We start from the raw sequence: 14941 nt of genomic DNA on the forward strand, positions 1-14941 counted from the left end.
ATACACAGCTCAGTTCACATGGCTAGACACCCATGAAGAATAAAAAATTATCATATATATCTATGTGTGTGTATATATGTGTACATATATATATATATATGGAGAAAATCCCTGCATGGCAGATGTTCATCTAAAGCCTCTTAACAGAAAATGTCCCAGATTAGAAGGAGGTGGAGGAGGTTGTTACTGTGATTTATTACAGCCAAATACCCTGGCTGGTGCAAGGCAGGTGGTTTTGGCCAGGGACTGCCTCAGCTAAGAGGGAAGGGTGGATGCTCCTCACAGCTCAGAGGTGGGTTTGGCACCCTGCTGCCTTTATCCTGCACTTCTCAGCTCTTTCAAGAGGCTGGTGCATGGCCATAGTTGTACAACCATCAGACTAGAAGATCTGGCCATTCTGCACTGTGGAATGCACAATAGACTTCATTAATTTTTGGGTAAAAAATCAAGTTGATAAAGTGATTTTTCACTTAATCTGAGCACTGCACACTAGCAGGATCACTAATCATTGATTCATAAAGCACTGTAACCAGTAGGATGCTAAATGGTTCAATATGGTGGCTGGGATCCAGGGAGGAGCGGAATATGCAGTACTTTTTGGAGTACCATTAGGAGAATGTGGTGATGGTTGTTACCTCTTGAAGAGATTCAGCTCCAGAGTTAGGGGCAACTCTGCAGAAACCATCATTTGCAGGCAATTCCACGAGTAATGGAGAATAATGAATGCCTATGGGAAAGTCTGCAACAGCCTCCCATAAAATCTGTGGAAAACCAAAGAGCTGAAATTCTATGAAGAAATTTTGGGTTATGAGTCATGCAATGCTGAAGTTATAAGGAAAATATGTGACCACTGACTGGGCTTATTCCCACTGGAAAAGAGGTAGCATGGACAGAATTTTCACATTAAGAAAATTATTAGCCTTTATTGAAGCTATGTGCTCCAAATTAAGAGGGGAATCTTGGACATAAAGGCTGAGTTCTAGGAATGAAGAAGGCAGATGTGGGAAATGGCTATGTGTGTCCTGAGCTGTATTTTCACTATTTCAGCATAATTAGAAGCAAGCTTATAAGGGCTTTGGAAATGAAAGGAGAAATTCAAGATTTATCAAAGTCATCACAAGCACAAATTACGTTTGTTGATCCTTAATAGAATTAAAGTTCTTAAAATTAAATCACATTCCATCCATCCCTTCAGGCTGCCATGGAAGTGAGGAAGCTGATGGATCCCAGCGCAGCAACATCTCACCTCTTCTCACAGCTCTACACAGAGCCAGTGGCCTTATGAATGTGGGAGTTCCTACCCACTTTCCAAGCAGAGGCCATTACCAGTACAGTAAAAAGAAGGTATTTGAAAGCATTTTGACAACCCTAAAGGATTAGGATCTTCTACATCTTGCAATTCAAACTGTGATAAAAACAAAACCCAAACACTTAACAGCAGAGCATCTGTTATACAAGGATGTACTTTATGGACACCAAAATTTTGTGATTCATTTCTGAGCTATTTGGATGAGTCAAGGCACAGGACTCAATAGTGCTTGAATGGTCTGGAGAAGAAGAAACCCAGAAATCCTGCTTGGCTTAAGCTCCAACAACAGCAACATTTTGCAAAGGGCTCTGGACTGTATGACTTTTTCCCCCTCTTCCTGAAATTTCTTGCCTGCTCTGTCTTGTAAGATTATTATTCCTTTACCCTTGAATCTCACTGATCTCCTAAATGGGAATCACATGAAAGTATAGTCACACTGCACTTGTTTTGTCGATTCAACACCAACAGAGAGACTCTATCTCCACTAATGGCTCTTCTACCTCTGAGAGATGGATCATGCATGTTAAGGCTTTCCATTTGCTGAGCTCTGGGGGTAGATAGTCAAAGTTGGATGTGTGAATCCACGTACGTTTGTCATAGAACTGGAAAGGCAATGCATGCCAAGCAACTCAGCCCCTCCATGGGGACTGTCTATCGCATTGATATCCATCAGGCCATCTGGTCCCCCCGCTCAGTCAAACAAGGTGGGAAACAGCACAGGAGCCGTGGCTGGGCTCCTGGTCTGTATTTATCCAGAAAAAGATAAACCACTGATCTCTGCCAAAGGGATTAGGATTTACTGTCATATCAGGTGAATTCAGGTCAACAAGAAGATGAGGCCAGTTTTATCTGCACTTATCAGCATCCTCTTTGGACAACTAAAAGGAGAGATAGTGTTACACATTTGGTTTAAAGTGACTCACACAAACAAGCCTTAATATCTACGTAATTGCATGATTACAAATGGGATCTCTTTTTCTGTTTTTCAATCTAACTCTGCAAGGCTGAGAGTCTAGAAGATAGTGGTCTCCTTAAAATATTATTATACCATCATAAGAAAGAGGAAACGTGAGCCTGAAAGATAGATTTTACTCTCAGCATTTACATGGATGCTTTGCAGTCATGGGCAAAGGGCTCACATTTTTCTTGTCTCAGTTTACTGAACTGTGAAATGATAACTGCAGCTCTGGAGTCTGGGAGATCTGATGATACAGCTGTGCCTTCAGTTTTTCATACACTGGATGTGAAAAAGTTGAAAACATTACTGACACCATCTTTTCTACTGGCTGCGTACTTACTGCTCTGTGCTTGCAAGTATAAGATTCTGTCCTCTAAGGGGTGATTAACAGCACCTGAAGTTGTATATTTATGTGATATTTCTCCAAAGAATGATGTGTGCCCTTTGGTACATCAGCAAATAGAAAACGTATAACTCCTTGTATGGTTGTCCATAGCAAATAAAAGAATGCCCTGTTTCCAACAGGATGAATTACACTGAAAAGGAATAATACTTTCTCGCAATAAATTTAACAAATACATTGTTATTATTACTATTGCTGGAGAAAGCTCAGCAAAAGTAGATCTGCAAGAGGAATATATGAAAATACTGTTGTGAAAAGTTAGCGAGCTTGTACTCGGTGGCTAGCTTTAAAAATGATAGAAGTCAAACACCTAAAGCACAGAGAGCTGTTAATGTTTTTCTCCTTGCTTTTTCTTTTTTCTTTTTTTTTTTTAAATACTCCTGTAATCCTCAAAATAACAATTTGCATCACAGAGAAACTTAAATTACATCTTGTCCCACGAGGGATAGTCAGGGCTAAAATAGCTGTTAATTTGCATCTGATGGAGATATGTTTATTTTCAGAACAAAATGTAAACGTTTTCTAAGAGGTGTCATATTCGTTTCACACCTTCCATGAAACACTGTGGGCATCTGTTTATTTGTAATTTTTGCATAATTTGGCTATAATTTGCTGGATATTTTTCCACTCTTGCTTTCTGAGGGAGGAAAAATATGCAACACATGGAGTATTTAACACAAAATGTCCTTTTAGCAAAAGCTGACCTTTGCTCAATTAGTCTTCAGGGGGCAGCCACTCCAGCTCTCATCTGTTCCCTCCTATTTCTGTAAGTTCAATTAGCTATCTGATTTATTTCCCATATTTTCCTTCCTGGCCTCAGTCATTATGGCTATGGCCTTGTGGGTGTATATCTGTGCACAACTGCCTGGAAGCAACCCTCAGTCTGACTGGGACAGTCTAATTACTTTTCCTTAGCAAAAATATGTTGACGAGCAGTCATCTGGAAGCAATCAGGAGCTCACTGTAGACACCTATGGCTGATGGTGATAAGGTAAGGGGCAGTAGTATCTCTGTGGATAATGCCGCTATGTCCCTAAAACCCAACGGCAATGAAAGAAAGACTCACACCCTCTCCAGTCAACCCTCTCTCCATTCTGTGCAGGTGCACTCTTGCAAGATTGTCAGTACACATTAGACAGAAACTGAGGAGAAGAGCTCCTTGATGGCTACTATTACTGTGACAAGTCGGCCTGTAATGACCAGGCTTCAATGATCCTTAGCAAGATTAATTTGTGATAGCACGACACACAGACAAAGGAATGGAAACCATGAGGGAAATGAGCATATGTTGGAGGCTCTGAGCTTTGTGGGCAGATATCTTTTTCTTGTCAGTGGTGGATGGGTGCTGAAACTAATCCAGGAAAGGCTCTGAGGAGGATTGTTCTCTTTCCATCAATAGCACTTCCCCATCCTGCCCACCTGCAGCCATGTACCCACTCTGCTCTCCTTACATCCTCACTTCTCCGTGCCCTTGAGTATTCATTACTCCTGTCAGTGAACCACTCTAATGCTTTCTAAGCTCTGTTTAATCACTTTTCACAAGGGATCACTTGGCAAACCTCAGATCCAAGAGAAAACCTGCAACAGAGAAAGATCCCAGTGGTAGAAGCAATGTGTTTAACCAAAACCAATGAATCAGAGACTAACCAGATTGCAACAGCAATCAATAACAAGGGACTGTTATCATAAATTTCTGCTTTCTGGTCTTTATAATCTTTCTTGAACCAAGATGAAACAGTTGATTTTGTTCTTAGGCAAATTCATTTTGTTCATCTGTAAGTAAAAAATACAGTGTGCATGCAAGCTTTGACAGTAGAACCTTCAGAACAAACAAGACAAGGACAAAAGAAATAGTTCTGCAAAATCAGGTCATCGAGAGCAGCCTGTTAAAGCAGGCAGGAAAGGCACAAGAAGAGTGCTGTTCTACTGCTAAGAATTCCAGGCCAGCTGAGTCAGTGTGCAGTGAGCTGGAGCTCAAGCTGGATATGAACCTAGATATCTCCTTGCTTATCCAGAGCTCGTGAGAACACCCTGACCTTTCAGCTGTGCAATGCAGAGCTAGAAAAAGCATGCAAAAAAAGAGGTCTTAGGAGTTCTCTTGTTCTTTCTTACCTGTGGTTGGGCCAGAAATACTTGAAAGGTAGATTTTTCTCGTGACATTTGAAGTTTTCTGTCTCTGATATCAACTACAGAGATGGATATTTATGGAGTCGGAGTTTCAAAAGATCTCAGCTTTCATACAGTCACGAGAACATATGACCTGCCTTGCAAAAAAGGTCTTGTCACTGAAAAGATACCCATTGGGAGCCTGGTGCTCCACAGGGAGCTGGTGAATCTGGAAGTCCCTTTGAAATTAGGATTCAGCTGTGATCAGTTTGCTTCTACGAATCTGACCTGAGCTATTTTGAGCTAGAACTGTGGTTTGTGGAACAAAAAAATGTTACCAAACCCTTGTAGGTGCAAAACCAGGTACAAAACGGGCTCACAGTGGAAAGAAACATCCTGATCCTTGAGTTCAGAGAAGAAAAAAGAAGACACAGGAAAGAAAACCAAATGAAGAAAAAAAGTCTCTAGGATCTTGGTACACCAAGCTGAGGCATATCTGAAAGGCTGTCTATTGCCTTTGCTACATGAAAACAATGCAAATAGAACGGAGTCAAGGTCTAATCCAAAATCCACCTTTCCCTTGTATCAGGCAGAGATCCTGCCCCAAATGTATGCTTAGCAGGCCTGATGTTTTCCCTATGACCTTTGGTATACATCCATCCAGACACACCATCGCCTCCTAGAGCAGTTCATTCAAAAGCTACTTCATTTTCCTTCCAGATGTGCTGTACTATTGCACAGCTGTCTCTCACTGCAGGACATGCTGGACACTTTCCTGGTTCTTAGAGATCTGGGAGACTTCTATTCCTCCCATGGCTTATTACGTGCAAAGGGAAAAAAAGTCTCATTCAACCTTTTCCACCCATACTCACAGTAACTATGCCTTTGTATTTCAACCGCAGGGAGGTGTCAATAATGACGTTGCCAGTAGCCTGACCCTTTAATCTCCATTCAGCACATTAATCTCATTCTACAGACCTAAGAAACCTTCACAGGCTACTTCTGACCCAGTACATATTAACAGTGTGCTCTGGCCAAGAAGTCAGCATGCAGGACCAGCTGTTCTGATCTGCCAGCTGGGACTTTTGGCTAAAGCATGGGGGTACCTGGATACAGTGAAAACTGGAGAGCAAGGAAGCATTGAGAGACACAGTGTAACAGCAGACTGATCCAGACCAAATGCATCCCTGTCTGTTATATCCATCACACTCAGATAGTACTGCTTTGCAGACTGATGATTAGCATTTAATTCCTAAAAGCACTGAAAATTGCATCATTAAATGGTTAAGCAGGAAGAATTGCACATAGCCTTTTTGCCTTGTGGACATACTCACTGTGGGCTGCCTGGCCCAAATGCAGCCTACGGTGGCCAGTCCTGGGGACATAGCCTATCCTTAAGGTGGGCTGAGATGTGGTGTTGTTCTGCTACTGCTTTACAGCAGCTGCCTTCACAGCAGTATGCAATCACCTTTTGAATCAGATCCACCCAGCCGTGATTACGCATGAGATAAAACATTTAAAAAATAAGGCCCCCATAAGGTTCTAAAATCCTCTGTTTGTGAGAGAAACATATTCTAGGTACTGTCAGTTAGATTAGAAGAGCTGCTCAAGTGGCACTTACCTAGCATGCCTTTGTTTGAACTGGATAAGCACATATCCTTCTCAGCACTGGGCAGAACAAATCCAACCACAAAGAGCTCCACCCCATCTGCCATCAGTGCCAGCCCTAAAACAAAGAAGAGGGTCCACTGGAAGCGTCCATGGCCACACTCCTCAATGATGTTTTCATACTGGTGGGCAAGCTGCTCCTCATCCTCCATCCTCTCTGCCATAAGGTCAGCACGGTCTCTGTACTCATCATCCATGGCAGGAGCTCGCTGCTTCTGCTTGGCTTTAATGTCATCTGGGTGAGGGATTCCTTGGTACTCCCCTTCATACACCTCATCATCTTCATCATGGCCTTCTGTAACATCACTCTGGGCATCTTCCTCATGAGTCGGCTCATCCCCACCACGGTAGTAGCCATCATTGGGAGCATACCCCTCATAGTTACCATCCTGGTACCTGTAATCATCTGAGACTTGGTTTGTCTCCCTGCCCCCTTGATAGAGGTTTGTGTTTCTGTATCCATCATCCATTGTGAATGCAGATTTCTAAACACTGTATGCAGTTATTCAAAGATATGTACTGATTAGTGCAATTTCAGGTCTCAGTTACTTGAGCATTTCTTCTCCCTTTTCCTTGTAACTAATGTGCTGCACGGCTTCCCAGGCTCAGAAGGAGAATTACTATATAAAGTTTCTCTCTGACAGTCTCACGCAGCTTTTGATAATGCTTCACTTTTCAGCTGTCATGTGTGGTTTGCTGGCTTCTTCCTTGCTTTGGGTGGGAAAAGCTGGGGCTGCTGTCTGTTGAACAGCAAGGGAACAGCAAACGGCACAGCCAGGGAGCTAGGAGGACTTGACAGGTTTTTCCTGATTCATCATGGAGGTGAAGGTCATGTCCTGAAAAAGGAAACAATAGCAAAGATAAGCTTACAAGAACACCTGCATTGAATTTAACAGCCAGCATTTTGAGTGCACATTTTCCATTGTGAAAAATGGCAACAGAAAGTCTGGGAAATGCTTTTGCATCTGCAAAGCCTAAAGGTTCAGGGGGCAAAAAAAGAAAAAGAAGCATTAGGAGTTGCCAAACTAATTGGAAACCCAGTGCAGAATGTATAGAAACCTAAAGTAGATTGCAAGGTCCAAAACTCTGCCATTCATAGAAGTCCTGCTTCCCACGTACTGTGCTGGTTTCTACAGAGAACAGGAGGGTACCAAGCTTGGTTGCTTAAATAGAGATCTCTGCTACATGTGTTTCTACCCAGAGCAAGCTCATCCCAAGTACCTATGATGTCTAAAATCTTAGTGCTACAAAATATAACCTTGCTTTTCTTTCTCATCCAGATCCCAAAATTAATTTTATTTGCTGTCTTGTCTGTTTTTTCCCTGGTGTCTCCCCATCTGTGTGACAGATGTACAACTAATAGGCTGTGTCTGCCAAAATAAAGTCACCTAAAGTCATACTGAGCTCTGTTCTTTCATATCAAACTATCAATGGAGAACAATTTTTACAGAGAGCAAAAGACAAAGCTAATATGGAATCACTGCTCTCTGCAGGGAAAACCAAGGGAAGCCAAGTCACATCTAAACACATTCTCATTTTAGATGCCTGATTTCCATTATTCTTCAAGCAGTTTTGAGCCAGCTGGCTCTCCAGTGTTCTCCTGCATTTGTTGCTGCACACAGCTGTAGACAGGAGGTTTGGATGGAGATGTGTGTGAGAATCACAGCCTAGTCACACTAGAGGAGTCAGCACAGTGTAGGCATGCACAAAATATGGACTTTAAGTGTAAAGAGTAAATCAGCTAATAAATGACATGGCTACATATACCTGTCTGTACATATCAAAGCATTACAGAATCATCTTTGATGGAAACCAAGTCCAGCCATAAGCCTGACCTACTGAGTCTCATCGCTATACCATGTTCCTTAGTGCCATGTGCGTAGGTGTTGTTACCTGAAAAGCTATTCTGTATCAGAATAGAGTTGACAGCTGTCAGAAACACTTGGATGGGGTGGAGAACTCTTGTTTCAATGCTGGAGTGTCTCCATCAATAGTTAAAAAAAAATCCAAGAGCACTTTTGAGACTCAGAACTTCCCAGACTCCACACAGCTTTCTTCCTTTCACTGCCTTTTGCACAGGCAGATTTTAGACCCGATTCTTTAACATCCTTTCACTCAAGCTGAGCTGCACTCACTCATATTAGCAGCCCCATTTAGCATTTAGATGAGAAATCATGACTTCTCATACAGATTGCAGGCTTGGATTACTTTAATTATACTTCACTGTGATGTATGAGATTTCAAGACAAGTGTACACATCACATCGAGCCTATTACAACCTTGGGCCCTTTTTCACTGACAACTACTGATGTGAGATATACTGGCAAGGTTTAAACAGCACTGTGTTAACTGCTTAAAACTGCTATTTCCCCCTCCCCCCCACTAACACTTTCCTCTTTCAAATGGAAAGAAAACCCCTCAGAATTACTCTTCAACCCCACAGTCCACAGACATAATGCTTTTGGATCAGGTGCATATAAAATATTTCATCCTACGCTCTGCAAAAATGTGCCTTTTCTTAAGCATCAAGAGAAAGTAAGCACAGAGAATTGTTTCAAACTGAAAAACAAACATTGAATTTAGGAAATGCCAGAATGTCAGCTATTTGATCCCTTTTTTATTAGAAACATTTGTTGAAACTGATTATTTCTTTCTTTTTTTCCCCCCCAAAAAATATCCAGGTTTGAAAAAATGGCCTTTTCTTGTCAATAAGAATGGCATCAGAACCACTTCAGTTTGTTCTTATGGATATAGAGTTCCCTAAGGAGTATTGTTAAGAAGAGAAAATAGAGAAACACAGTAGAGGAAAAAGCAGCATAGGAAAGATAAGCATATATAAGGGTTTCGTTTGTTTGTTTCTTTTGTTGTTATTCTGTTTGGGCTTCTTTATTTTTTTGCTAACCTCAACACTGCTGCTCCAGCTATATGATTCAACATCCAGAACAGAGCTTAGCAGTATCATCATTTTCCTGGACAGATGGCAAGGCAGAGTTCTTGGCAAGGATCCTGCAGAGGGAAAAGTGGCAAGATACGGAGAGAATACTTACGTGAATGCTGTTAGAAAATGAGGAATGAGGGGACTTGGTTGCAGAGAGGTAGAAAGCAAGTGAAATCCAAAGTCAGGGACTGGCTGTATGGATTGATGGTCCAAACTGTGCTCAGAGCAGGCAGGAGATGGCCAGGGGAGTATGAAAGCCCTGGCACATTACTGATGCTCTGATGGTGGAAGAAATAACACCTATTGTTCAGTAATCATAGCAGCTCTCACTTCATACTGAAGGATTATAAACCCATCTCTGCTAGAGCTCAGCCATAATCCTCACTAATTCTTGCTTGACTTTTTGTAACAGTGTTTTGCTGCCAAAATAATAACCAGATAGGGAGAAAAGTTTTGGAGGATATGATTGTGAAACACTTTTGGATGCAGATGGTCATGAGGAACATCAATCAGCAGAAACATTCATTGACCTCTAACAGAGGTGACTGCATCGAAACTGGCACGACTCACAGGTTTCCAGCAGCTGCTTCTCTTCCCATCAAATATCCTAATCCCAAAGTGCTGATGAGAAAAGAGTACCTGAGGAGTTCCAAAGATCTGACCCCAGTAACTGAACACTAATCAGGATGATTTGATTCACTGAAGATCTGGTCTCTTCAGAAACAGAAATCAGCCTTTGCAGTATAAGTTTACATACAACTGCAGATAGATGAATGAGGGCTGAATACATCTGTAAGAAAAAGATTCCCTCTTAGTCCCCCCATCCCACAAAAATAGAAGCAATGTTTGTCCTCAAAATTCAAGTCCAAAAGAAACAGTGGTCATCAAGTAATCTTGAGAGGATGAGAGCACAGTCCAAGGTCAGAAACCACTTTGATCTGCAGGAATGTCAGCAGCTGTTTTCTGCTTCATTTCAAGAAATCAAGGCAGCTTAGTTTTCTAACCAGTGATATGGTAGTTGATAGCAAAACTGAGCTACTTCTCCACAGACTACACAGTGTTTACGTATGTGAGCATGCCAAAATAGGGTTATATAGGGTTTTCAGCTGTAAAGTTGTGTTTATTGCTACAACAATCATCTGTATCTGTGAATACATACAGAATGCAAAGCTTCCCCATTTGTTTGTAACAGGTGCCTTGAGCAGAACTTGCTTTGAGCTCTGGATAAAGAGCTGTCTTTTGCTGGGGCCTCTCAGGAGAACACTGCATGAAGTGAAAACTAAGAATAAAAAGCATTTTCTCCTAAATTCTCTATTGAGAGAATAGGTCTGTAGCACAGGTTCAAAGACTCTCAGCTTAATAAGCTACACAATCTGCAACACATTTTGTATGAGTAGCTGAGAGTTAAAAAAGAGCAAGATATTCGAGTCACTGACTTGAAATCACCCAGTCCACAGAGCTGGCTTTCAGCAGTGCAGGTGGCACCTGCTGATTGTTCCCCTGCAGGTAGGACACATGGGGTAAAAGTTCTTCCATTACACTTTTTCTCACTGTCCCATCCAGTGTGTTCTGGGGGAAACTCCTGTTTTCCAGTGCATCAGGCACTGAAATCCTATCACCTCATGGGGTGGTGACTTTCACAACAGAGTGACTGAGGGCTAAGCTTGCAGTCCACCATGTTACATTACAAATGGAGGGACAGAAAGTCCTCCAGATTGCTGAGGGGAGATTATACTTTAAAGCCTGATATCTTTTCATGCAGATGCTTTAAAGGTTGTATCTAAGACAGTATGTGCTGCAGCAAGCTGGCACAGTGAATATGGAGCAGATGAAACAAGGAACAAGCATCAGTCAAACAGAATAAACAGCTTTTCTGAATTTAAGGACATAGAATAGTAAATTGGGTGTTCGTGAGACAGAGGAACACTAACAGTAGGAGTTGGAAAGTAATGATGTAGCAGCACAAAGCTATATAAGGAGGGCCAGACTACACATTAGGGTGCCAGAGAAAGGCCATAAAAGGTCATTTTGACAAGCTGAATATGGATAATGAGTTGAGACAGATGGTGTAAGAATATGGCATCTAATAAATAATGAACAGACTTGCTTCAAGGAGCAAAAGAAGGAAGGAATCACAGCTGAAGTCTTAGTCAGAGGGAGGAGGTGAAGGGGAAAAGAACAAACCCAGGAATGATGGGAGAGAATCACAGCAGGAGGAATGGTGGGAGGAGGGAATGGTCTCAAGCACCAGAATTTTGTGGAGATGGTAATTTACACAAAGAAAACTAAAGCAGTGCATATGTCTGAACTGGAATTCAGCCATCTTGTTGATATTAACATCTTTTTGCAGAGGAAATACTCATGGCCTCTAAACCTCTCCTTGCTATCTGTTCCCCCTTCTCTGCCATTATCACAGTGCCTAAGCAGCTTACAGCGCCTGTACTTCCACATAAGTATTTAGGTTTGTTTTTTATATCATAACCTGAGATGGTGGCATTGAAATGCTCTGCACTGTGTTCTATAGCCACAGGCCCCCTACAGATCAGCAAGCTGAGATCTCCTTCTAACCTTCCCATCCATCTTTGACACCATGACCAAGATGAAGGTGGGCACTGACACCCCCACAGCTCTTTTCCTAATGTGGAGCTGAGGCACAAGACATGACCTGGGTATCAAGAAATGCTTCCCATTATAGATGTAAACCAAGAAGTTAACCCAAGGTCACATAGGGAAGCCACATCAGTGTCAAACCTTGAATCCAAGTTTCTGTTATGTTGTTGTCTTTTTCAATATCTTTGAGAGCTTGAGTCTCTTAGACTTCATTGCTTATTAATAAATGTGAGGGTGGCTAATATAAAGATGTTAACAAAGATGATAGTAAATATACAAAGGTTATACACAAAGGAAAACCCACCAATGTCAATGCCTTGGCTGGAAAAGCTGGAGCAGTCTTCACTGGGGAGCAATCTCCAAGAGATGCTGCCTCAGTGGGGGGTCAGCCCTTAAATGAGGTCTTAGAGGAGGTGGAGTCGAGCTCCATCCCTTCTGGGAGCACAGCTACATCACTCTCACCTGTGCTCCTGCAGCTGACCCAACATTTGCCTCAGCTGATTAATCAGAGGTTCAGGCTGTGATTACCAATTTCCCATACAATAAACCAATCTCTTCACCAGTAATGCACCTCATAGTATAAAACTACAGGTAATTTAGTGTTGATTCAGAAAAAAATAGTGCCCTGGTGTCCTCTAATGAGTTTGATGCTTCCATGTATACTTGCCCTTGAACTGCTTACAAGGTCTAACCTTCCCGGACCTGGAGTTCCTGACAAGGTCCCAGAGATGAGTAAGAAGTAACCTTGGTTATAAACTGTCCACGATTCAGCAGATTCTGCCTGTGTCAGGCAGCAAGCACGCCTGATTAACTACGAACTGCTTAGCTCATTGGCACAAATGTGACTCTAGCTACAAAGGGGATTTCTATTTCATCACACTTGCAATCTGTGTTATTAAATAATGAGCCACTTAATTAACTCATTCATTAATACATGGCTGTGATGAATAGATTTGCTCCGGTGGCAGAGTTGTGAAAGCGGTTGCAACCCTGAGTGAATTCTAAATGCTGCTTTCTTTGAGAAGAAATTCCATTTGAGCAAGTATCTTTATTAAATACCTCATTCATTCTACTGCTTCCAGCTAACACAGCAGTGTCAAAGGTCTGCTGTGCCTGTGCCCCTCCAGCACTCCCTGCTCTTGTCCTCACTTTTCTGCTTTGCCAAAACCTGCAGATCCCCCTCACTTTGGCTCTGCTGTCTTGTTGGTCACAAAATCATTCTTTGCCCAGATTCTTTCCATATTAAAGGGGACCTATGAGAAAGATGAGGAGAGACTCTTCATCAGGGAGTGTAGTGATTGGACAAGGGGTAACGGCTTTAAACTAAGTGTAGATTTAGATTAGACATTCAGAAGAAATTCTTTACTCAGAGGGTGGTGAGGCACTGGCACAGCTGCCCAGAGAGGCTGTGGGTGCCACACATCCCTGGAGGTGCTCAAGGCCAGGCTGGATGGGGCCCTGTGCAGCCTGAGCTGGTGGGAGGTGTCCCTGCCCGTGACATGGAATTGGCATTAGTCTTTTAGGTCTTTTCCAGCCCAAACCATTTGATGATTATTTCCTATCTCACATAGGAAATGAATGTATTGTTCTATTTCCTGGGTTCACCTTCCAATTGCTGTGGGACTGACAAACCCCTCCACAAACCAGAGACAGCAGGATAAATCACTGAATGCATCTAAAGCAAAAACACTTGCAAGGTTTTCCTCTCTTGTTTTCTAAGAGTGTGTTAAGGATGAGCTCTAGCAGAGAATTCCACCAGCTGAGAGCTTCCCCTGCAGGGTACTGTTCCTTTTATTTGGAACAGCTCTTTCCCAGCCCAGGGTGCTTAGGGCATCAGTCTCTAGAGACAGTTGCTTGCCAGCTCCAGTGAAGTGTACCAAGTCACTGCCCATGCCAGTACACAGGCTTATTCCAAGAAATCTCCCGTGTTGCAGCCTGTCACAGCCAACCTTATGCTTCCACTGTGCTCCTCAATAGGGTTGTTACTTGTCCATCCTTCTGGGGTTACAAGTAAGTAGCCTCAGGAAATGTAGTTATTACAAAGCTAAGAGTTAGATCAAAGAAGAGGGGTGATTCCCAAACTAAATCCAGCATCTCTCTCTCTCTTTTTGCACGATCCCTGCAATGCAATTGTTCTGGGGCTACAAGAGCTTTCAAAATTGCAGCTGAGCTGCTCATTATGCACCTTACCTGTGGAGAAATAGAAGCATGAGCAGCAGCAGATTTAAAGAGATGTTCACTCTGAGACTCTTTTCAAGGTTATTTAGCAGAGAAAGTATGGGAGTAATTGGCCTTGCTCCATCTATTTTCATAACATTTTGATTGCTTTGACCATTTGTTGCTATGAAATACTACTAAGGAGACCTGAAATTTGTAGCATCCAGGATGATACAACAGATAGCACAATGCGGTTATTGTATTTGCTATATGCACTCTGTGAATGATGTTTTCTTCTTTGAGAAAGCAACTTGCAAATCTTGTCTTGGCTGCAAACTGCATGTTGAGTACCTCAGATGCCCAGATCTTTGAAAAATGTGGTTTTGAAGCAGACATCTCACAGCAAATCACAAAAATAGATAGATCTGATTTTCACTTACTAGCTGTGCAAACTCAAGTTGTCATAGGGTCTGGAATATACTGGCACTGATTTAACAGCAATACAAGACCTCATATATAGCAACACTGCATTTATACTTGTGTTTTATACCCATATGGAGACTTTCAACTCAAACGAGTCTCCAAACAGCTGCTGAGAGGTATGAGATATATAGCAAGAGAGGTAGGATGAGGCAGGGTGAAGGACAGAAAGGAAGGGAGAGGAAATGTACTGCTACCTGGAATAACCAGCCTTGGAAACTGGTGTTACTTTGAGGCAGTGAAAGGGCAGAATATATGCAGTTAGACATGGCACTTCATAGTAGTAAGAAGGCTGGATGTTTGCCTCCCAAA

At 42.2% G+C, this 14941-nt stretch overlaps 1 protein-coding gene across 3 annotated transcripts in view; it reads right to left on the bottom strand.

The window, feature by feature from the left end:
* SV2B (synaptic vesicle glycoprotein 2B) overlaps positions 1-14941 on the bottom strand; it is a 47007-nt gene that overhangs the window by 18594 nt on the left and 13472 nt on the right. For all 3 annotated transcript variants that reach the window (XM_072345268.1, XM_072345267.1, XM_072345266.1), the window contains one exon: positions 6398-7280. In XM_072345268.1, the coding sequence (XP_072201369.1) occupies positions 6398-6914 (517 nt within the window). In that variant the 5' untranslated portion in view covers positions 6915-7280. The remainder of the gene's footprint in view (positions 1-6397; positions 7281-14941) is intronic.

Source organism: Excalfactoria chinensis, chromosome 10, assembly GCF_039878825.1.
Source record: "Excalfactoria chinensis isolate bCotChi1 chromosome 10, bCotChi1.hap2, whole genome shotgun sequence".
NCBI classification, from domain to species: domain Eukaryota; kingdom Metazoa; phylum Chordata; class Aves; order Galliformes; family Phasianidae; genus Excalfactoria; species Excalfactoria chinensis.